At 43.4% G+C, this 25,059-nt stretch overlaps 1 protein-coding gene across 3 annotated transcripts in view; it reads right to left on the bottom strand.

The window, feature by feature from the left end:
- Positions 1-25,059, bottom strand: part of ASTN2 (astrotactin 2) — a 682,965-nt gene that overhangs the window by 299,043 nt on the left and 358,863 nt on the right. For 2 of the 3 annotated variants that reach the window (XM_028714606.2, XM_077922443.1), the window contains exons 8-10: positions 24,246-24,330; positions 23,248-23,322; positions 20,331-20,468 (exon numbers count right to left, since the gene is read on the bottom strand). In XM_028714606.2, the coding sequence (XP_028570439.2) occupies positions 20,331-20,468; positions 23,248-23,322; positions 24,246-24,330 (298 nt within the window). The remainder of the gene's footprint in view (positions 1-20,330; positions 20,469-23,247; positions 23,323-24,245; positions 24,331-25,059) is intronic. The other variant, XM_077922442.1, reaches the window with a different exon arrangement.

Raw genomic sequence — 25,059 nt, 5'->3', positions numbered from 1 at the left:
ATACTACATTTTTTAAGATTTGCCTTGAGATAGTCTTTAAACCTCTTTTGTTGACCACCATTCATTTTTAAGTTTGGACTAGAGTAGTTGCTTTGGAAGACAATAATCAGGCATCTGCACAACATGACCAGTCCAACCAGTCAAGTGGATGTTGAAGAATCATTGCTTTGACACTGGTGATCTTTGTACACTGGTATTAGTTCACCTGTCTTCCCAAGTGATATGTAAAAATTTTTGGAGACACCGTTGATGGAATCATTTGAGGAGTTGGAGATGATGATTATAAGTAGTCCATGTTTCACAAACATACAATAAGGTTGGTAGTGCAATAGCTTTGAAAACAAGCATTTTGGTTTCCCTGCAAATGTCCTGGTCCTTAAACACTCTGCACTTCAATTGGGAGAAAGCTGCACTCACAGAGCTCAGGCGATGCTGGATTTAGGCATCAATGTTGGCCTTCTGGAGAGATAACTGACCAGGTAGGAGAAGTGATCAACACTTTACAACACTGATAGTGGTTTGCATGCTTCATGATGGGAGTGGGGCCCTGAGTAGCTTCCCACAACTTGGGACCACCTCACCTCATTTATCCCAACCTTGCAACTACATGGGATATTACTGAAAGTACTGCATGTCCTGGGATGTGGGTGGCGCTGTGGGTTAAACCACAGAGCCTGGGACTTGCTGATCAGAAGGTCGGCGGTTTGAATCCCTGTGACGGGGTGAGCTCCCGTTGCTTGGGCCCTTCTCCTGCCAACCTAGCAGTTCGAAAGCACGTCAAAGTGCAAGTAGATAAATAAGTACTGCTCCAGCGGGAAGGTAAACAGTGTTTCCATGCACTGCTCTGGTTCCCCAGAAGCGGCTTAGTCATGCTGGCCACATGACCTGGAAGCTGTACACCGGCTCCCTCGGCCAATAAAACAAGAAGTGTGCCGCAACCCCAGAGTCATCTGCGACTGGACCTAACGGTCAGGGGCCACTTTACCTTTACTTTACTGCATGTCCCAGAAGTGTTTTTATAAATGTTTTTATAAATGACTTGGATGAAGGAATTTATGGGATACTAATCAAATCTGCTGATGACACCAAACTGGGAGGGGTAGCTAATACCACAGAAGATAGAATCAAGATTCAAAATGACCTCAACAGATTGGAGAACTGGGCCAAAACGAGCAAAATGAAATTCAACAGGGACAAATGTCAGGTTCCAAACTCAGGCAGGAGGAATCAGATTCACAAATCTAAGATGGCTTGCTAGTAGTACACATGGAAAAGGATCTAGGGGTCTTTTTAGGTGCATCAACAAAAGTATAGTGTCCAGATCAAGGGAAGTAATAGTACTGCTCTATTCTGCCTTGGTTAGATCACATCTGGAATACTGTGTCCAATTCTGGCCAATTTAGGAAGCATTTTGACAAGCTGGAATGTTTGCAGAAGTGGGCAACTAAGATGATCAAGGGTCATCGCTTGTCATCTCTGGAAACCAAGTCTTCTGAGGAATGGTTGAAGGAGTTGGTTATGCTTAGGCTGGTAAAGAGGGGATGGAGAGGAGATATGATAGCCATCTTGCTCCATCTTCCATGCGACAGCCATTCAGATATTTGATCTGAATGGCTGTTCCTTGGAAGATGGAGCTAGCTTGTTTACCCCTGCTCCGGAGAGTAGGACCCGAACCCATGGCTTTGTTACAAGAAAGAGGATTCCAACTAACATCAGGAAGAACTTTCTGAAGGTAAGAACAGTTTGACAGTGGAACAGACTCCCACAAGAGGTGGTGAACTCTCCTTCGCTGGAGGTTTTTAAGCAGAAGTTGGATGGCCATATGTCATGGATGCTTTAGTTGATATTACTGCATTGTAGGCAGTTGGACTAGATGACCCTCACAGTTCCTTTCTAATCTACAATTCAGTGGTTTTAGAAACCGGGCTTTTAGTACTGCAGTTTCATACCTCTGGAACCAATTCTGAAAAGGTTTTTGTTTAACAAGGCTTCCTCTGAAGTGTGGCCCAGTCATTTATGGAACATTAACTGTGCAACTGTATGAATTGTTTTCATTGTTTTTAGACTTATTTGTTGTTGTTTGCATTTCATTTGTATCTTGTACACTGCTTTGGTAGCCTCAGGCAGTGAAGTGTTTGATAAAATTGTAAAATGATGTTAATCCTATCTATTCTTTTTTATGGCTTGGTTCACTTTGTGTTCACTAAATAAATTACAAGTTTCAATCAAAGCCAATTTCTAACTATTTGGGGAAAGACAGAAGGGAGGGAGGAGCCATTGCCCATTAAACAATTGCCATCCACGCTCCAATGGCAGATTGTTCTTTGTCACACACCAGTCCATGAAGCCTGAAGTATCCTCGTTAAGCCCCAAACCTAATTTGACTAACCCTTTGCAGCTAATTTAATTACCCCTGGCCCACAAACTGACAGACAGCTGTTAAAAATGGTTATTGCATTATTAATACGCTCCAATAATTTCCCATTAAAACTATACTGTTAATAATTTTCTGCTTGTATTTCTTCCCTCTTAATTAGTCTATTTAAAACTTTGAAGGAATATTCTCTCCATGCTAAATGGGTGCGCTGAGCAAATTACATTTTTGATTGAATACTTCTGTGATAGGCCAGCAAATAAGACCGTTGAGTTGTTAATTATTGTCAGGGTTCCACACGATGCCTGCTAATGAGGCAGTCAATCTTTGCTGCAATTCCCAGAATATTAATGGAGTCCTTTCTGATGCAGAGTTTGTAGCTGGGAGACGCCCAAGAAACCTGTTGCTTGAGGGAAGAATGAGGCCTGTGACAGACATCCCTTTCTGAGGCATCCAACCACATGATAAAACTGAGACACATGTTGGATTGAGAAACCAGGCAGGCATCTCCAGAACTATAACAGACAAAAATAAATGAGTTCTAATGCTGGTGGAATTCAGAGAGGGACCACAATAATTTCTTTGTTCGTTCATTGGGGTAGGTATTATATCCCAACTCTTCATCCATTGGAATCCTGGATGTTTCTCCAGGGACGGAACAAAAGGGCAATAGATAAGGCTTAATTTAACAATAAACATAAGTAAAGACCCTCAGCCGAAGAATTGATGCTTTTGAATTATGGTGCTGGAGGAGACTCTTGAGAGTCCCATGGACTGCAAGAAGATCAAATGCATCCATTCTTAAGGAAATCAGCCCTGAGTGCTCACTGGAAGGACAGGTGTGAAGCTGAGGCTCCAATACTTTGGCCACCTCATGCGAAGAGAAGACTCCCTGGAAAAGACCCTGATGCTGGGGAAGGTTGAGAGCACAAGGAGAAGGGGACCAGATGTTTTGGACTACAACTCCCACCACTCCAATTTTACAAGGTCAATGGTGAGGTGTGGTAGGAGTTGCAATCTAACACATCTGGAGCAGGGTTGGGCAATATCTGGTTTTCAACATCGTGATATATCAGCAGCCAAATATTGCAATATGAATATACTGATATATCACAATGCCTGAAATATGGATGGAATTATGTAGAGGCATTGGCTGGCTTCATGTATTTCCCCACATTTTTTCAATTTATTTTTTGGCATAGTGCGTGATGCACACACACACACACACACACACACACACACACACATTAGGGCTGGGCAATGTAGTAATAGTCAGTACAACATTGTGGTAAAGATTTCATAATATTCAACATGGTGATATATCACAAATCATGATGTGTGTGTGTGCTATTCAAAAATTTGTGATGTGGGGAAAATTGTGAAGCCAGTCATTGCTTCTCTGATGATGCCTTCTGCTCCTGTTGCTCTGAACTATAAAATAACAGTTGTAACAATATGTTAAAGGTAAGTAAAAATAAGTAGTAGCAGTTTCCAGGACATTACCCTATTCACCTATGCACAGTTACATCCTTATTTCAGGCATCATGATATATCTGTATATCACAATGTTTAGCTGGTGATCTATCACGATATGAAAAGCCAGACAACACTAGCACACATCATGATTTGTGATATATTACCAGGTCAAAAATTATGACACCGATATCATGACATGGACTTCAAACTAGTTTTGGACGATATATTGAAATATCACCCAGCCCTAATCTGCAGGGCAGCTGGCTGGGAAAGGCCAATTAACGGGCTTAAAAGGTGAGAACCAGCATTTTGGAACTGGGCCTGAAAGCTGACTGTGAGACAAAATCTGAGTTTTATGCACACAAAAAATGTTCTAGTTATAAAGCTTGCAGCTGCATTCTAAACTCGTTGCCATTTCTGAACATTTGTCAAAGGTAGCACATGGCAGTCATCAAATCGGGATCTCAGAAGAGGAGAAGGCCTTTGTTTACACACCCAGATTGCTCAAGCAGCGTTTTATTACACTAGTATTATTTGGTCAAGTGCGTAGGACTTAAAAGACAGCAAATGGGAAATTGGAGAAATGCTGTGTGGGCAGAGAAATGTGTACTTTGCAATGATAATAATAATTATTACTGCCAATAGAAGAATTTGTATAAGTGTGCTTTGCTGAATTTATTCTGCTTCTAATGTACCTTCCATGCACTGAAAGGGTAAGCATAAAAAGTGAAGAAGTAAAGGGAGCTAGGACTAGGTCCGTACTGGATTTTATAGGCTGAAAAGTAAATGTGAAAAGACAACATGGAAAGGTGTGAGGAGGAGTATTTTCTGAAATAATGCCCCCCTTTCATATATTCCTATTTTCCTTTGATAACCCACATTTCATCTCCTTGCCCCTTTCTTGCCCAAACATTTCATGGAAAATCTTTTAAACACAAGTCTGGAAAAGGCAAATGTGTGATGGGTAGAGCAGGCCAGAAGAAGGTAGTTCATCCCTCCTTGAAGAACAGGCAGCAACCTCCTGGGAAGCTTCACAATCGCTCCCTGAATCCAGAGGCAGATTTAAGGGAATGCAGCTGGTTTCGCCAGACTGGGCACAGAGCCTTGGGGGTGCCACAGGAGGTGCCACAACTATGATGTAGAATGGAAGGCAAGAGACATGTCACATGGCGCTGTTGAGATTTGAGACCCCAAAGTCAGCCACTGTTGTATCCATCCTCTGGGAAGTATACCTCTTCCTGGGTATATGAAATACACCCAGGAAGAGGGGGGAAAGTTCATCACCAGAGTACACCATTTCAGCAGATGATTTAAACTGGGTCATATTGTATTTCTCTCTCTTTGGGAAAGGATGTGGGGGTGGGGGGAGAGAGGCTTTGAAGCCAGAAGAAGCTTGTGAGACTGTACAAGCAGTGTGCTAGAAGGATTCATTTCCTGGAGAAAAAATATGTCATTTATTCTCAATAACCACTCCCCATTCACCAAGATGCAAGCCATGCCCTTTACTCCATTCACAACCTTCCCTGCTCTCCCCTATCAGGGGAAAAGCCCAAAGTAATTAGAGAGCCCCTGCCAAGGTCAGCAAATCCAAGCCTTAATAGAACTCTTATACTGATTCAAATGCATTTGTTATGCCTGCCAAGGAAAGGGCAGAAATGTGATAGGTTTAACCCCACCTAAGCCTCCAATCCACCCTCTCAATGACTGCACTTCCTCTAAAACCTAGAGTTGGCTTTGCATAACACTAACCACCCCATTAAGCCCCACTCATTTATCCTTAAATCTTAATCTCTCTGTCAACTGAGCAGTATCCTTTATGGGGTCTTTAGAAGCCCCCATGAAGGCATGGAACCAAAGCTGCTCCTGAAACATGGTTTCATTCTTCCTTTTTTTCTTCCTTTGTTGGGATGTGTGTGAGTAAAATCCAAACATTCAGCTCCCTAGCTCAGGTTTTCTCTCTTTTACCTAAATCAGATTAAAATATTATTATTATTTCTGCAGCATAAAACTGCTGTTTGTGCTCTCTCAAGAGGGTTTGCTAAACGTAGTTTTGTGGCAATCAAATTGAATTATTCTCAATATATACAGTACAACTGCCGGATTCTGCCAGCAGTCTTTTGCTTTTTAGTGGCAAAGTAATGCATAACACAAGAAGCTGCCAAGTCTGACCATTGCTTTTTGTGTGTGTGTATGTGTGCGCGCACTCACACATTCTATTACTGTTTAATTGTTTTCATGATTGTATTTCCTTTTGTTTTTAGCTGTTACTAATTTATCTGTGACCTGACTCGAGTCTATCAAGAGAAAAGTCTAGGTATAAATAAATACATCATCATCACGATGTTGTTGTGGTTGTTGTTGTTGATGATGATGATGATGATGTTCTAGGTCCTCTAGCTCAAGGGTTTCCAACATTTTGGGGTCTGTGGGCACATTTGGAGAAAATGACATAGGCACCAGTCACAAATGCATGCCCTGGGTGCATAGGTAAAGGTTGTTGTAATATGAGTGCTCAGCAGCTGCGACCTAGCAGCTCATTGTTTACATCATGTGATTCTTATGATGTGACTGAGCGTGAGACAGGATGTTCTTCGCTCTCCTCAGGGTTGTGTTCTCAGTGTAACTTGAGACCTTCCTGTTGTTGTTGCAATGGAGGAGTCAGTGAGATGCTTGGAGCTTTCTGAGAGAGCAGACATGCTTTGTGCAAGCTCGTGTACAGTGTATAGTCCAGGAATAAAGTAGAATGAAATAGACTACTTTTCAGACTGTTTTCCTTCTTCTGCTGACATGCAAGGGGAAAGGGAGTGTGCATCTCTCAAGAGGGAGGTGTCGCTTATTAAAGATCTCCCTGGTCTGACCGAAGACCAGCCAGGGGCAGATCACCGGCAACAGGCCCCAGTGCCTGGGAAGAGGAGTCAGCCTTTCCCGAGGGGGCCGGTTTCCAACAAAGGTAAAGGGACCCCTGACCATTAGGTCCAGTCGTGGCCGACTCTGGGGTTGCGGCGCTCATCTCGCTTTACTGGCTGAGGGGGCCGGCATACAGCTTCTGGGTCATGTGGCCAGCATGACTAAGCTGCTTCTGGTGAACCAGAGCAGCGCACGCAAACACCATTTACCTTCCCGCTGGAGCGGTACCTATTTATCTACGTGCTTTCAAACTGCTAGGTTGGCAGGAGCAGGGACCAAGCAATGGGAGCTCGCCCCGTCGCGGGGATTCGAACTGCCGACTTTCTGATCGGCAAGTCCTAGGCTCTGTGGTTTAACCCACAGCACCACCCGCGTCGCATCCCAGGTGCATAACATAATACAAAATGTGTGTAAGAAACTCTTTGCATCCCTTCTCTGTTCAGCACAGGTAGGAGGGTAGTGTGAAATCCAATAAAATGTGGGCATGTTTAAGGGGGCATGTTCAATGTAGGAAAGGCTGAGTCAGTGCAAACGGGAACTGAGCAGGGAGAGAGAATGTTCTTTGGCTTATGGATTTTCAAGGGAATATTTACTTAGACATTTTGTGGGTGCCATAGGAGAAACTGGAAGGCACACCAGCACATGCCGGTGTCACAATGGCAGCCTGAGCTACTGGTTCTGGCTAGGCTGATGCACCTGCAGTAACTTTCTCTGTTGAACTATCATGGTGACGCAGGGAATAAGGAACAGGGTGGGGAGGCTCACAGCTTCAGGCTCTTCGAAGCAGAAGTACACCCTGAAGACAATAGAGAGCATGAGAATCCAAACAGTGTGTCACCAGGAAAAAGTCACATAAGGCTGTTGGCCTCAGATCTCCTTTGAATGCAAAGGACGGGGGAGGGGTTGAAATCTTGAGCACACACAAAGCTCTCCAGTGTAGACCTGCTGCGATGAGAATGAGACACATGTTTGACAGTAAATCTTTTCATCATCCCCTAAATCTCAGCAAAGCCTCAGCTGATGAGGCCCAAAGTACAGTACTGAACTCCCCTCCTCTGTTTCTTTATCATCCCCCAACCCATCCTGCCATGCTAATTCTCAAACAGTTTATCCGGAGTTGCACAATACCAGATGATTTCCTAAAAGCCTTACCTCTGGGAAATATGAGCTACACCAGGCATAGGCAAACTATTAAAGTGGAGTAATGCAGAGGCAGTTTATGAGCAGATTCAGATGGACTGTAGGGTGGTATTTTGGCAGAGACTGAAATGTATTAGAAGTTTTTAAAGGCAAAGAATATGTATTTGACATGAATATCCTCCACCATCACCCCCATTGCATTTCTCAGTGCAGATTTACAGTGCCTTCTCTCAGCTTGGTCCCTTATGCTTTCAGCCATGCTGTTTAAAAGGACTGCACACACCACACGTGGATTTAGCAAGGGTGCCCAACACAAGGGCAAAGGCATGAGTAAAAACAAAAAGGATGACGGCACCTGAAAACAATCATCCAGCCGCTTCCTGGTCCACTTCAGACATTGCATTTATTTCTACTACAGGTGTTTTCAGTGTTTTGAAGTCTTAATATTCTGAATAATCTGCAATGGTGGTCTATGTGTTACTGCCCCAAAATCAAGGTGTTGACATTAGTCTAACACAAACAACAGCGGAGTAACTACCTGCTTGGGCATCCACAGCAGTGTGAATGCCCTGTGTGTGCACTGTGCACAGGGGTAAAGGTAAAGGTAAAAGTACCCCTGACAGTTAAGTCCAGTCGCGAACGACTCTTGGTTTAAAGGCCAAGGGAGCTGGAGTTTGTCCGCAGACAGTTTTTCCGGGTCATGTGGTCAGCATGACTAAGCCACTCCTGGTGAACCAGAGCACACAGAAATGCCATTTACCTTCCCGCCAGAGTGGTACCTATTAATCTACTTGCACTTTGACGTGCTTTCGAACTGCTAGGTGGGCAGGAGCTGGGACCAAGGAACGGGAGCTCACCCAGTCACGGGGATTCGAACTGCCAACCTTCTGATCGGCAAACCCTAGGCTCTGTGGTTTAGACCACAGCGCCACCCGCTGCTTCCCTCCAAATCAGTTCACAAGTCTGAAGGACTCCTCAGCTTAGTATCTCATATGTCTGGCAATGCCACACCATGGTGGGTCCATTCACTCCCCTATTTATGCAGAACACCCTCAACTTACATGGGGGTTATGTTCCGTGGATCACGCCTAAAACCAAAATGTATAGCAAAACACACTGGGTTCAAAGGTGAGTGGGAATGCCAAAGTCTTTTTTCCTCAGATGCCTCCCCACTTTCCACCCCCTTTTAATTCTTTTGCAATTTTTGCCAAGCACATAAAGCTGAATGTGTACAAGTTACATACATGTAAGTTGCGGGCTTACTGTATTATTATATAACCCATCCCATAGTACAGTGGTACCTCGCAAGACGAATGCCTCGCAAGACGGAAAACTCGCAAGACGAAAGGGTTTTTTGTTTTTTGAGCTGCTTCGCAAGACGATTTTCCCTATGGGCTTGCTTCGCAAGACGGAAACGTCTTGCAAGTTTGTTTCCTTTTTCGTAACACCGTTAGTACAGTTGTGACTTGACTTCGAGGAGCAACTCATAGAACGCGGTGTGGTAGCCTTTTTTGAGGTTTTTAAAGACTTTGGTGATTTTTGAAGCTTTTCCAAAACTTTCCCAACACCGTGCTTCGCAAGACGAAAAAAATCACAAGACGACAAAACGGAACGAATTAATTTCGTCTTGCGAGGCACCACTATATAAGTCAATAGCAAAACTTTTTATAAAACTGGCCGAATAATCTGCTTGGCATCCAAGTGATCACTGTGTGATAACTGAACAAGAAAGGAAATCAGGGCAATTCCTGGGTTAGAATGTATTTCCTGCTCGGTCTATGTTATTTTAGAAATCCTCAGTAAGGCAACAGCTTCTGAGTATTCTTATAACTCCTTTATTTAAGGCCTCTCCTCACATACAGAGCTGTAATTCTATAAAACAAGAATGGGGAGCCCTGTGGCCCTCCAGGTGTTGTTGGAATTTCATCATTCTTGAGCACTGGGCCATGCTGGGTGAAGCTGATGGGAGTTGGAGTGCAACCACAACTAGAGGCCTACAGAATCCCTAACCCTGGCACAAAATGTTTCTACCCTAACAAAAGGAGACTTTTTGCAATGTTGGTGGATATGTCCCACTTGTGGGATATGTCCCATCAGTACTTGCTACTTATTGACAATTCAGTTTGTAAAACCTAAAGTTCTTGCAGTTGATCAAAAGTTTTATTTAAAACAAAACAAAGCACATCTGTCAGCTAAGATCTTGGTATGTTAAATTTTGGGATGAAGCAATTGTGATTAAATGCCAGAGTATTCAGACTAATCAGGAAAATGATAAGAAAAAGTAATAATGAAGAGAAGTGGGAATTGTTTAGAACACCTTAGAATGCCATATGGTTCATTATTAGGCGTAATCACTTCCCTTTGCTATGAAGGGCCTGTTGTATCATTTGATAATTCAGAATTATGTATTTTGGCAGTCTCTTTGATTGTTAAATGCACTTGTGTGCACACAAACACCCATATATATCCACTCAAAATATTTATATTATGATTTTCAGAGGGGTGGCCATGATAGTCCATGGCAGCATTAACAATAAAGAGAATTGTGGCTGAGGAACTTTAAAGACTAGGAAATTAATTATGGTATGAAATCTCATAGGCTGCAGCCCATTTCATCAGATGTGTACAAAAAGGTATGTGCAGCAGTTAACACACAATCTTCAGTTAAACCTAAAGGCTAGGCTAAAGCTTTCTGCAGCCAATCGGAAGCCGTGCCTTGCTTTCTGAACATTTTAGAAGTTGAACAAACTTCTGGAACGGATTCCAATCGACTTCTGAGGTACGACTGTATTTGGTAAAAATTGATGTTCCAGTGAGGTATGGTGGTGAGTAAGAAGTCTCTTATTAGCTTCCATGCTGAAAGAGATACCGGTAGCTGTGTGGCGTTTCTGGTTGCTGAGAAGTTTTCCAGGTGCCAGAAAATTCATTCCAGGTTCAGGAGTGAAACATGTGGTCATCCTCTTGAAGTTTTCTAAGAGCTGTGTCTCACAGGAGGGTCCGGAAGACAGCATGTCTGGGACCCTGGGTGAGTAGAACAGCTCTGAAGCCAAGGAAATTAAAACCTTGCCCAAACTACACAACAGCCTGCTATGGTCACTTGGCTTGCAACACATTATTTTCTTAGCTATAGAATGAATTGAGGAAGAAGTAGAAAAATAATTCTTTATAAAAGCACACAAATAAGAGATAAGAGATCTGTGGACAGCTTAAAACGACAATCCTACAGGCTGGAATCTTTCTCAAGAAGCATTAAAGGATCTATTGCCATTAAAGATATCAACAGACTATGACTCTTTATTGTCTGTAATTTAAGTTGTACGTCTTCTGCAAGTCCGTAAGTCTTCATCTCTTTGTGGAATTTACAGCTGTGTTATAAATCCTTAAGGGGGAGGGAGAGGTAGTAAATGAGGATTGATCAGAATATCTCACTGATCCTAGAATATCGCTTGCAAGTGTTGCTTAAAGAGCAGCGAGTGGCATTGCAATCTGAATTCTGAGAAGTAATCCAAGAAATAAAGGAAGAATTCAACAGAAATATTAGCTTGTTGATTAGAAAAATAGGAGAAGTGGAATCTGCAGATGACAGAGAGGGGCCATGTTTTCCTCATCATGTTGAATCTGCAGACCCTGTGCTCAAAATATTTCTGATGCTCAGAGAAAAATGAACAGCTAATAGTTGAATAAATTGAATTACAAGAGGTGTTAGTGACAAGGCAAGACACTGTTTTCTCCTGCCAGCTGTGACTTTAAGAGGTTGCTTAATGAGATTGCTGGGGGAGTGGATTTACAAATAGAGAAGGCTGCTAATGTACCCAAAGTTAGTTTTCCGAAGAACTGGAAGGGGAGAAGAGAGAAGAATTGAGGAAAATGGAATGTTGATTAGTATGACACTGAGATATGTTGGAACCCTTAAAATAAAAACATCACAAAGAACTGGAAAAATATTAAATTAGGCCATCAGAAGATAAAAATTAAAGAAGAGGCATACTGGACTTCTGGAGTGAAAAAGAATTAGAGCATCAGTCTGCTTGTTTGTTTAATAGGAATAAATGCAAGGTCTGAGAAGAACAAGTCCATACAAGGACTGCACTCCATGCCCACCAATCAGGGGAGCACAAGCGGGTAGGACAAGGTTCAGCTGACTTGAATACCCAATTTTTGTCCTATTTGGCTTGGAGAAGCAGCTTAGCTCAGTTGTCAGTTGGTCAATTAACACTACCCAGATATCTGTTCAAAGTCAAACTCTGATAAAAATGCAAGGTCCAACAAATTCCTCCATTGCCTCACTGACAATATCATTTCCCAGAAGACAGAAGAAGCAACAAGGAGATCATCTGTCTTGGGCCTAGTCCTCACAAATGGGAAGGAACTGATCAACAAAGTACTGAGAGCCTTCAGAGGAAGTGATCATGTCCTCTTGGGTTTCATTATGCAGAGGCAAGTAAAAGCTGGGTGTAGTCAGACATGCACTCTAGACTTTAAGAAGGCCAATTTCAAAAAAGCTTAAGGAGCTACTGGGTGAGATCCCATGTCAGAAATATTCAAAGAGCAGGTAGCTCAAGATGGTGGGAGTTTCTTAAAGGTGAAAGATTGAAGGTACAAATGCAGACAATACTAACAGGAGAGCATGAGACATCTAAAAACATCTGTGTGGTTGCATAAGAAGTCTACAGATAACCTAAGATTTAAGAAGGACATGTATAAGAAATGGAAAAGAGAAAGTACCTGTGAAAGGATCTAGGGGTCTTGGTGGACCACAAACTTAACATGAGTCAACAGGCTGATGCAGCAGCAAAAACCCCCAACTAAGGCCATTTTAGGCTGCATCAACAGAAATATAGTGTCCAGATCAAGGGAAGTAATAGTACCACTGTATTCTGCCTTGGTCAGACCACACCTGGAATACTGTGTCAAATTCTGGCAAAACAATTTAAGAAGGCTGTTGACAAGCAGAGGAGGGCAACCAAGATGATCAAGGGTATGGAAACTAAGCCTTACGAGGAGTGCTTGAAGGAGCTGGGTATGTTTAGCCTGGAAAAGAGGAGCCTGGGAAAATATATGATAGCCACCTTCAAATATCTTAAGGGCTTTCACATGGAAGTGGCAGCATGCTTGCTTTTTCCTGCTCTTGAGGGCAAGACTCAAGGCAATGGCTTCAAGTTGCAAGAAAGGAGATTCCAACTAAACATTCAGAAAAACTTTCTGACAGTAAGAGCTGTTCAGCAGTGGAACAGACTCCCACAAGAGGTGGTGGACTCTACTTCTATGGAGGTATTTAAGCAGAGGTTGGATGGCCATCTATCATGGATGCTTTAGCTGAGTTTCATGCACTGCAGGGGGTTGGACTAGATGACCCTCAGTGCCCTAATTGTAGAATTCTATGATTATATGATTCAATCTTCTCTTCTTGCTTACATGCCTGGCTTATGCCACAAACTGTATGAACACAATTCATGCCACTTTACTGTTGTACACATTACTGAGCACATTGACAGTGCCAATTAAATATTCAATATATCCACAAGCACTACAGTACCAATGCCGGGCAAGTTCTACCATTTCGCTGGAAGGTATTTTCCTGATCTACGGACTTATACCAAGGTAATCACTATGGCTTACAGCAAAGGCCAGGAAACTGTAATCTCCCCAGCATAGGGCATTTATCTCTGGTGATGACAGCACCACCGTGACGTGAAGCGATGTCCGGCAAAGCAATGATCAATTTGCTCCATCATGTTAAATCTGCCATTCATCACTGGTGCCTGCTGTCAGGAGTGCAGGGATGCCTTTATCGGAGGCGGTTGATGCTGTTATTGACAGAGCAATAGACTTTGAAGGGAGCTCCCTCTACGGTTCAATGTAACCATTGATTAAAGGGTCTGATAAAGGACTTGCTCAAAGCTAAGCCATTTTCTTTCAGTGGCACTAGAAGCAAAAAAGAAAAAAAAAAGGTTGTGCAGGAAGCTACTCTTTCAGACAGGTGTACGAAATGTCCCGAAGCATTAAAGCTGGCATTAAAGGTAAAGGTAAAGGTACCCCTGCCCGTACGGGCCAGTCTTGACAGACTCTAGGGTTGTGCGCCCATCTCACTTAAGAGGCCGGGGGCCAGCGCTGTCCGGAGACACTTCCGGGTCACGTGGCCAGCGTGACATCGCTGCTCTGGCAAGCCAGCGCAGCACACGGAACACCGTTTACCTTCCCGCTAGTAAGCGGTCCCTATTTGTCTACTTGCACCCGGGGGTGCTTTCGAACTGCTAGGTTGGCAGGCACTGGGACCGAGCAGCGGGAGCGCACCCCGCCACGGGGATTCGAACCGCCGACCTTTCGATCGGCAAGCCCTAGGCGCTGAGGCTTTTACCCACAGCGCCACCCGCATCCCAAAGGTGGCATTACAAAGTTCTAAAAGCACTGGCAATCATTTTCTAGCACTCTAAATTCTGAGATCTTTAGAAGAGGCTCTCCTCTTTAAACCCTCTTTCACTGCAAAGATCACATGGGCAGCAACTGGAGGCACAAGTCTTTATCTATGGCTGCATCCCAACTATGGAAATCTCTCCCAAGCATGTTCCCCCTGGAAGCACCATTGCTCTATTTTAGGAATGAAGCTGTCCTGTTCACTCAATTACTTGGTGGTTAATTCAAATTACCAATTGCTTTCTATCTCACTTTCTCTTTAATACTTTCTTTAAGTGCTGCCTTAGTTCAGAAGATCTTTTGTTGCTCCTTTCCATTTTCCAAGTATATAACGGTAATTACATCTGATGCCCTTTTAAAATGTGGGGTTTTTTGGAGGGGGGGTTATTGGGTTGCTGTTGTTTTTATTTTGATCATGTATTTTGTGGTTTTTCTATTTTGATTTTATTCTGTGAACTGCCCTGAGACCTGCAAGTATAGGACAGCATATAAATTCTAATCATAATCATAATAAGTAGTAGTGGTGGTCTTTCTTTCTTTCTTTCTTTCTTTCTTTCTTTCTTTCTTTCTTTCTTTCTTTCATTCATTCTTTTATAGATGTGATTGAAATCTGCCAAGGAAAACAGGTAGTTGCCTTAAAATGAGTTGATTTGTCTGACAGTCTAGTACTGCCTTTTCTGACTGATAGCAACTCTCCAGGATCTCAGGGCAAGGTTTTTCCCGTCATCTACTATCTGATCCTTTTGATGGGAAGGTTTGGACCTGTGACCACCTATTTGCAAAGCATGTGCTCTGTCACTGAGTTATAGCCCCTCCCTGAAAGATGGTAGGGAGGCAGTGTGGTATTCAATTATTCACAAGCGGGGGTGGGATAGGCAAATTGTTTTACACCATTGTGATATTTTAAACTCACGAGAATTCTTGAGGTAGATAGCTATTGCTCCCGTTTTAAGGAAGGAGAACAGAGTCTGAAAGACATTTACTTGTCTCCAGGGATCTGCAACAAGGTCCTGTCCAAGTCTGAGTTTGAATCATGGCACCAGATCGAAATATCCAAAGACCCTCTGGCAAAGTCAATTTTAAGGAGGACATGTTTAAAGGGCATCAGAGCTAATCTACACACCCTACCACCAATCAGCATATTTTCCCTTCCGATGGGGGGGGGGGTAATGCCAGAGACCATGCAATGAACCAAAAGCAAGTGAGTTCACTCTAGAGGAAAAAATTAAGATGAATCTGCAGCAAGCTAAAGAGAAAACATCCTTCCAGCTGATCCTCCCATCAAAGCTCCTCTAGAGCATGCCAGGCAAGTGCAGGGCCTTTCTATCTCTCCACAGTTAGTATAACGATAGAGCCATAAGTCATGTCACCACAACAGCTAAGGCTCTGCTCCTGTGATTTATGTCTGCAGATGCTAAGAATTAAATAAATAATATTATAGAAACATTGTCTTTTTAGAACTGGTGGCAGAGCAAGTGGCCCTCAAGTTCCCAATGTGTAACGTGAGAATAAGAGGGCAAAGTGAGCAAATGCAGCAACAGGCTTTGAAGCAGTAAGGCAGAAAATGCAAAAGATTCCTTAACTCTTTAAAAAAAGAAGAATAAATTTTGTAGGGGATTCAGGTGTGTCCCCCCCCCCGCCCCCCGAGTTTCCCTTCACAGGGATGGAGGGAAAGCCATTCAGTTTTCATTTCCATGCAGACTTGCCTAATTCACAATAAGCAAAATGGTGTACAGCTTATCTCTGGAAACATTGCGCTTCTCCAAACTGTGTCATGCAGTTCTCCAACCCAAACATGTGCACAGATATGCATAAATTAATGAAAATAATGTACAAAGCTACGAGAAAGATGTATCGGGAAATAACCTAAGCACACCGCTTCCCTAGCACATGTGCAGAATGGATCTTAAGTAACCATCCACTATCTCTTCTGCACACAGTTTAGTGTTCCTGCAATGAACAGACACTAGTAATTAGTCCTGGTTTGCGTGTCATGGTAACCCAAATCACGGTGTACTGTTATTGCATAAATATGCTGGTTTCTGGAGGGAGCTTGCACATACTTTGCTGCTTCTTCCTGGGCTTTCTAGGTTACTGCGGGACTGTAGCTAAGCCAAATTTTAACTTGGCATTTTGTCTGAACCTGGGATTGTGCTTAAGACATGTAATTATTCCCATTCATGAAGTCTCAAAGATCCAAAGAATCCTACACACAAACACCCTTTATAAATACCATCATCTCTAGAAAGCAGAATCCTTTTCTGAACCAGCACACAAAAGCAGATCAGCATCCCCCCCACCACACATATCTGCTGCACTCAAGACACCTTCATTAAGATAGAAGGGTCATGCTGAGACCTTCACCCTGAGAGCTATAAAGAACTTAAGTATTTTCACAATGCAGGTGCTTGACAATTTTCCTCCATTAAGCTCTTAGCAAAGCATGACCTTCAGGCAAAGGTGTCGGGCTAATAAGAGGCCAAGAGGAATATGGTGTGCTCACAGGTAAGGGCTGGGGGTGGGGATGCTACCATTCCTACAGAGGAGGAGAGAGGAATGCCCTGGCTGCCTTGCTGCTAAGGCAACCTGTCATAACATGGTCAGGAGAGCACCCAGTTCAGTGGCAGGTATAAAATAAGTCTGGGAAACAAAGCCAGGCTGTGCTCCAAGGAACCTCGCAAGCAGGTCTTGTATTCCAATGGATGTCAGAGAAAAGAAGATCCCTGCCAGAGAGAGTGAAAGATCAGCCTGGGACAACAACTTGTACAGAGCTTACATCAGGCTTCCCCAGCCTGCTGCCTTACAGATGTCCTTGATCTGGGGTGTGGGTGACAATCTTCTGGCTTGCCAAACCTACTACACTGTTGTTGCTTTCCTAGATACCCTAAGATCCACCAACCAGTGCCAAGTGCAAAAGATACCAGGTTAGAATGAAAGAACAGGTACATCTGAGCACATTCTAAGCCGGTAATTTTGCTTTCAGTAATTTTTGTGTGCAGGCCTTTCACACAAAAGTTCACACCTGCTAGATTTCTTCCTTTCAGTATCCTGGTTTACACAGTGGGGTGGAAGTGTATATATATATATATATATATATATATATATATATATATATATACGAAAGCATATATATATATATATATATATATATATCCCTGTCTTTAAAGAATTGGGAGCAAGAAACCATTGCTGATCTTCTGCTTGTCATACATCTACCAGTAGAGCCTGATCCACCTTCTGACCAACCTAAATATAGACTCCAGCTACCATCAGCCCCAGTCTGCCAGGTCATGGGTCAGGAATGATGGATCTGGTGGGCACCATGTTGGCTACCCCCACCCCCATTATAGATGTTCAACAATATCTGCAATTTTTGTTTGAGGAAGGAATAATCTGAAGATAACAATCTAAATTGTTTCAGGAAAGTACTATCTGTACTCATCAGGAGCAGCTGAGGACATTTTTGTCTCAACAAACTTTCCTAGCTAGGTGAAATGGTCTCCTCTGCCTTAGGTGTTAATTCTCTATTGTTTTAAAACCTATTTTCAGTTGCTTTTGTACTGCTTATAAATCCATTTTAGCTGTTTCTATGAAGAATCTGCAAATTGCCTTAGGCACTTATGTAAGAAGTGCTTTAATAATAACAATATAATGAAGAAAATGGTGAAGGAGGGGGTAAAAACTGAGGAGGGAAGAGATAAACTTTTGGCTGTTTCTTGCAATGTGAACAAAACACAGAGACCCAGCTCTTAATTCTAGACTAACACCTCCACAGCAGCTTATGCAGCTGTGATCAAGATTACTTTCAAGTAAAAAGATATGGAGAAATCATTGAATGCTACACCAATTCCGTCTTTCAGGCTGAGCTCCACCTGAGAAGAGCTCAGGTTTGAATACAGACACAATAGATCACTCTTTGGTTCCCAATGTATTTGTGGAGCCTTCCATAATTCAACATCAAATATTTATTACCACATTTATTAAATGTTAAATAATTTAACATCTGCTGTGTGTCACCAAGGTGTTCAGTTAACTATTTTCCCTTTGTTGCATCTGGGTCTCCAGTTTTTTCACATCTTGTATTCTAAAGTTGTGGTTCTCTTCTTGAGAGGCACAACCACAGACCTTCTGCAGCTCTCTCATATTCCTGTCTCTACTGTTGTTGTTTTCCTTATGGGCAAGATTAACCACCTGCCAATGAGTATTTAAATAGTCCCCCCCCCTCAATAGTGTTGAATCTAAATAGTGGGTTATCAATCCAAGTCTTCATCAACTAGCTTTGGGCATAGAAGCACAAGTGATGCATTTAATTTTATGCATGGCAAACCAGTTAGCCTATGAGGCAGGACACCATTGCTGTTGTCTGGGAAGTGGGAGCATTTATAATTATTTCTTCACTGGGGAAAAATGTGTAGCCTTGTCTACTACCAAGCCTGCCTAACTTGCAATGGAAAGTAACACCTGAACCTGAATTTGGAGTTTCAAAACAATCCAAATTATGAGCTCTCATATGCAAATTCTAAGAGATTTTCTATGGGTGTGGACTGGCATACATACACACACACACACACACACACACACACAGACGTTTAGAAGGGAACTCTTGTGCATAACTTAGCTCACTATCATAATTATGGAGCCATTTTATTAATCCCTCGTAACCTCTTCCCAGAGCACAGTTGTGAACAGCACTGATTCGCTGTCCCTTATGTCAATCATGAAACAACCTTCACTCCCTCTTGGAGCAGTTTTTCAACAACAACAAAGGGAAATAATACCATATTGCCCTGAATATAAGCCTCACTTTCCCCCCAAACTCTGGCCATGAAAAGTTAAAGCGTGACTTATATTCACGACCTTACAGTATGCAGCCAGGAGTGTGGGGCAAACAGCACCAGGAGTGCAGCAAAGCAGTGCCTGCCCTGTTCATGATCCCCCGTCCTCTCCCCCAAGGCCGGGAAAGGAGAGAGTGAGGAAGGGTAAAGGCCACCGGCAACGCAACGTGGCTCCCCCCGCCCCCCAGTATGCAGCCAGGAGCAGTGAGGAATGGAGCGGCTTATATTCTGGGTTCTTTCTTTCTTTCTTTCTTTCTTTCCTTCCTTCCTTCCTTCCTTCCTTCCTTCCTTCCTTTCTCTTCCCCCTCCAATTTTAAAGGTGCAGCTTATATTTGGGTGCAACTTATATTCGGGCCAATACGGTTATAATCTGAACTATTTATAATTTAAAATATACAGATGCCAAGGAAAGGTTTGATGAGCTAACCATGCACATCACCTGAATAGGCAAATAACAGTATTTGATATAAGGATAGCAAAAGCATTTAGAGCAGGATTGATATTATCTGAAGAGCCAAAGTGCTTGCTTGAAACAGGGGAGGGGGCAGCAGCACAGAGCTGACACCACAGCAAAAATAACCTTTAAATTTATTATTTATTTTATTATTAAATTTATATTATGCCATTCTTCCCAAAGGAGCCCTGGACAGCAAAGACACAAGTGATAAAACAATCAAAACATCAAAAACAATTTCACTGCAGAAGCAGTAGGGGAAAATGTTTTTACTTATAAGGCTTGTTGAAAAACTGAAGTCTTCAGCCAGTGCCAGAATTATAACACAGACAGTGCCTGTCTAATATTTAATGGCAGGGAATTCCCAAAGGGAAACGGCCACCTCCCTAAGGGCCCCGATGCATGGTAAGACAGTATCTGCAGGAAGCCCTCTTTGTTTAAATATTAACAGATGTGTCTGTGCACAACCCAGGCTCTCTATCCTGGAGTACAACTGCAGAAAAGCCAAGAGAAAAACAACACATCTCCCATCTCTACAAAGGAATAAGTTCGTATCACTATAAATATCAAGGGTATCGTTAACAGCATAATATGGGGGCTCATCAGGTAAATCAGCATGTGTCCCATGCAGAGAGAGAAGCCTAGGTAGAGGTTTCACTGCAACAGCTCACTCCATTTTAGAAACCTAAATGGGTACTGTGACCTTCCCTCATCCACAGTGCATCCTTACCTGACATCTGATGGATCTTCGGTCACCAGGACATCTGTTTTGCAGCTGGCCAGCGGATTTATAGAAAGCTCCACCGGAGGAACCACAAAGCTCTTGCTAACAGGCAGCCAGAGACCCTGGCCTAGGCTGTAGGTGGACCTTCAAAAAAGAGCAGAAGATGAGAATGGTGCCTACATTCTCTACATTCTACACAGACTCTGGTTGCTCTAGTTCCCAAACTTGGTGCTCTTTTTAACACAGAATATTTGAGCTTTTTGCTACTTGCAAATTAATTACTGACAGAAGTGCTAAACCTTATAGACTTGTTTGTTCCTTAAGATTTCATGGTGGCTGGTGACCACTGGTACTAGCAGGGTGGAAGACAGGGAGGGTAACAAACAGTAGGTGGACCCAGAGAAAAAGACCACCAGAGCCAACTAATTCTGGTTTTGTCCCCACCCTCTTCCTCCCTGCTGAGTTCTGCAAGAGGTAACCCTGAGATGGAGGGGGAAGCTGACAGGTTCCTGGACTGGTTGGAAGGAAGAAGGCAGGCAAGTTGGTGAGGCAGTGCCCCATTTGCACAGACAATCTTCTAACAGAATACGGAATTTATCCATCTCAGGGCCACTTCATAGGGCTTTCTTAGTGGTGTTCCTGAAATCATGGAAAGACTTTGCCTTTTGAGGTTCATTTTAAAGACTCATTTATTTATATCTTTTTTATAATTAATATATTTTATAGGTCGCTGGCATTCACTGCCTACCTTGTAACTTGTGTTTTGTTCCCTGTCCTGAGAAGCACAAGTAATAATTAGGGATGGAGGAAAATATGAACAGGTCCACCTACACCAGGGGTTGGCAAACTAAGGCCCAGGGGCTGGATGTGGCCCCCCCAGGCTCGTCAATCCTGCCCGCAGACCCTGCCGCCTGCTCGGTCAGTCCCCGCCCTCTGTGGATGCCTCGCCATGCGGAGACTGACTTCCGCGATGCTAGCATGGCTTCTGGGTGGGTGACGACACTGGTGCAGCTTCGGATTGGCTTCAGGAAGTTCCTGCAGCCAGTCCGAAACCTCGCTGCCCACGCACTGAGGTAAACCCAGCATGGCCATGGACGGAGAGGCCGGCGGGCAGGCGGCGAGTCTCGGCTGTGCCATGGGCATCGTGACGGGCGCGTCATGGGGCTTCAGCCAGAGCTTGGCGTGCCTGCTGGCCCCACACCTGGTGCCCGGCTTGACGCTGCTGCTGGTGGCACGCTTGGCAGCCGCACTGAAGCAGCTGGAGAGCGAGCTGCGCGCCACCTGCCCGGCGCCCCGCATGTGCTGCCTGCCCACCGACCTGGCCTCGGACGATGGGCTGCAGCACATGGTGCACACCTCCTGGTAGCTCCACGGGGATGGGCCAATGGAGTGGCTGCTGCTCGCTAACAACGCCGGTGAGCAGGCGCCACTGAGACGTGCTCCTGAGCACATGCAGAGTGCATTCCTCCTCCAGGTCCGGTGACAGCTGCAGGACCAGCTTGCAGGGTATTTATGTTTTTCAAAATATAGTCCGGTCCCCCACAAGGTCTGAGGGACAGAGGACTGGCCCCCTGATGAAAAAGTTTGCTGACCCCTGACCTACACTATGGTGTCTGTTGTGCTGGAATATTTTATGCAATCAAGAGGAGAATCACATGGTTTGCTTTTTTAATAACATTATTTACCTCAACTCAATTGGTTCCCAGAAGAGCTTTCTAGGCAGATTACATTTTTAAAAAAAATGAACGAAAAGCTAACAGTCAGGGACAGCAAAAAAGCAATTTTGCAACAGGGAAAACAAAAGCTGAACCCACAAGCTTTGGTGAAACGGAAGAGTATTTATTAAACTCCAACAAACTAAAATATAGAGGACCCATCAAATTTCCCAAAGTACTGGATTCCCACAACCCAGATGCCACAACTGAAAAGGCCTTGTCATAAGTCCCTGTCAGCCAAACTCTGATGGCAATGAGAGCAAGTAAGTGAGCTCTAACCTGATGCACAAAGAAATATAAATTCTGCTTCTTGGCTGGCAAGCAACCTCAAAATTTTCTATCAGGAGCTGGTGTAGTGGGCTTTAGTGCTCTGGCGCAAAGAATCAGACAGGGCCAGACCCAGCCAGATGCATCTGAAAGGGATTCATTGTTCCCCTTATTTCTATTATTATTATTATTATTATTATTATTATTATTATTATTATTATTATTACCTATTAGTCACTTTTTAATAACTAGAAGCACATTTTAACAAGTGCATACATTAAAACCAACCTCTGGAGTAGTATGGGAATAAGCAGACACAGGGCATCCTTCACATAAGTAAAACACCTGGCTGCAGTTAAATAAAGAAATGCTACCACAAACAGTTAAAATGGACCCATCTAGCATTGTTAATAGGGTGAGCTGAATAGTTTAAACACCCAGAAAATTAGTCATGTTGCCTGGCTCTCATCTTTAGTGAGAGAGTCTGTCAATTGTAGCCAGGAAGGGAACCTAGTTGAAACATCTTGAAATGCACAAGAAGAATAACATGTTGGAGGGTTTTTTTTCACTGGTGGCAGATGACAGAGACTGTGACACCATGAGACCGGTGTAAAACCAAATAAAATAAAGGTTTTATTACAAAACAACAAACAACAAAGCTTGTGGGTGTTTTTCCTGCAAGCAGGGTTCAAACTGCAGCTTTTCTCCTTTTGTAGTCATGGCCAGCTGCACCCAATCAGCCCAGAGCTTACAGAAACTGTTCTTAAAGGTACAAACATCTTTGCTGTTTCTGTGTAGAATGTTTCTTTCCCAACACAACACGCCAAGATAACAACTTCTTGATTCTGATTGTGTAAATAAGTTCTGACAGAGTGAAACAAAAACTGGCTGGCAGCTCCCATATCTGCCAAAAGTCCATTTGAAGAGGTTGCATGACTCACCGAAGTATTTTTTCAGGTGCTTGTTCTCCTGTAACCAAGTCATAGCCCCTTTCCAGTGTTGTATATGGCCAAGGCCTGAAAGATATGGAAAAAGAAGAATCTCATGAAACCAGGAAAGGAGAGAACCTGTTAGCAGAGAGCTAGCATTTATTTTATTTATATGCTACATTTTAGAGTGTAGCCTCACAATGTGACATACAAATCAAGTGTAGGGATGCAAGAAGCTGCCTCATAACAAGCCATAACGTTGGTTCTTTCTCTACAATAGGGATGGGGGACCTTCTCCAATCCATGGGCCACGCTTCTTGGGAACTTGGTCCAGAAGCAAAAAATGGACATAGCAATAAATACAGAACTTTACATTTGTATAGTGGGGTGGTTTCTGCACACACACATACATCCCTCTCTATACTACATCCAGACAAGCAAGAGGCATTATCAGAGTGCAAGGACACATCCCAGGTGGGCAAAAACTCTCAAGGAGCGGACAGAGCTCAGTCGGTGAGCATATCCTCTCAACATTTCTTGGATGAAAATAGGGACATCCCATTCCATAATGATAATGTTTTCTATTTATATCCCACACAGCCACTCTGAGCAGCTTTCAACATATAAAAAACATAATAAAAAAAAAAACATTAAAAATAGAAATAAAAACCTTCCCTATACAGGATTGCCTTCAGACAGCTTGGGGATCAGATAAATCCAACATTTCTCCAATGAAAATAGGGTTATCCTAAGGAAAAGTCAGACATTCTGGGATCAAATCAGAAACTGGGATGGCTTCTCTAAATCAGGGTGGTGGGGAAGGGGGGGTGGCATTTGTACCTGCAAGCACCTACTTGGTCAAGGTGGAAAGCAGGAGGCTGGACTGGTTGGGACATTTATGTGTCCCAGCAGGGATCAGTCTGGATGCAACAGGCAGGCCAGTCACCACCACCACCACTACCACTTGCCAGCTTTTATTGCCTTTCCCATTTGGAATACTTTGCACTCACCCTTCACTGTGTCCCCAGTCATTGCGCACACACAAGTGTTGATGCACAGGGTCAGGGCCATAGCCCTCGTGACAGCTGCACTCACCTAGAAAGAGAGAACACATGTTGGAATGCTAAACTCCTAGCAATTGGATAGTTCACCACCTCTCATGAAAGTCTGTTCCACTGTTGAACAGCTCTTACTGTCGGAAAGTTCTTTCTGATGTTGAGTCAGAATCTCCTTGAAGTCATTGGTTTAGGTCTTACCCTCCAGGGCAGAAGGAAACAAGCTTGTGCCACCTTCCATGTGACAGCCCTTAAGATATTTGAAGATGGCTATCATATCTCCTCTCAGTCTCCTTTTTACCAGCCTAAACATACCTAGCAACCTCAACAATTCCTTGTAAGGCTTGGTTTCCAGACCCTTGATCATCTTGGTTGCCCTCCTCTATACAAATTCCAGTTTGTCAACAACCTTCTTAAATTGTTCAAAGTGGGATATAAGGGCTCATGCAATTCTGAAGATATTCTGGACTCTGTTTGTACAAATGAAAGACAAGAAACTAAAGAGTGCATCGAACCATCCTCATGATATGTTATATGTGAATGTTAGTATGGAATGAAACAAAGAACACAGGAAGGTATCACTTGGTCCACTGAATGGCAGCAGCTCCTAAAATGTTTCAAGCAGGGAGTATTTCACAGCCCTACCTAGAGTTGCCAAGGACTGAGCCTAAGAGCTTTTGCATACAAATCAGTTGCTCTACCAATGAGCCATGTCCTTTCTCCGAAAGAGAAACCCAATACACATTCTAACATTCTGAAACACAGCCTT

The sequence above is a fragment of the Podarcis muralis genome, chromosome Z (genome assembly GCF_964188315.1).
Source record: "Podarcis muralis chromosome Z, rPodMur119.hap1.1, whole genome shotgun sequence".
Classification (NCBI taxonomy): Eukaryota; Metazoa; Chordata; class Lepidosauria; order Squamata; family Lacertidae; genus Podarcis; species Podarcis muralis.
This window is presented reverse-complemented; position numbering and strand designations above follow the sequence as displayed.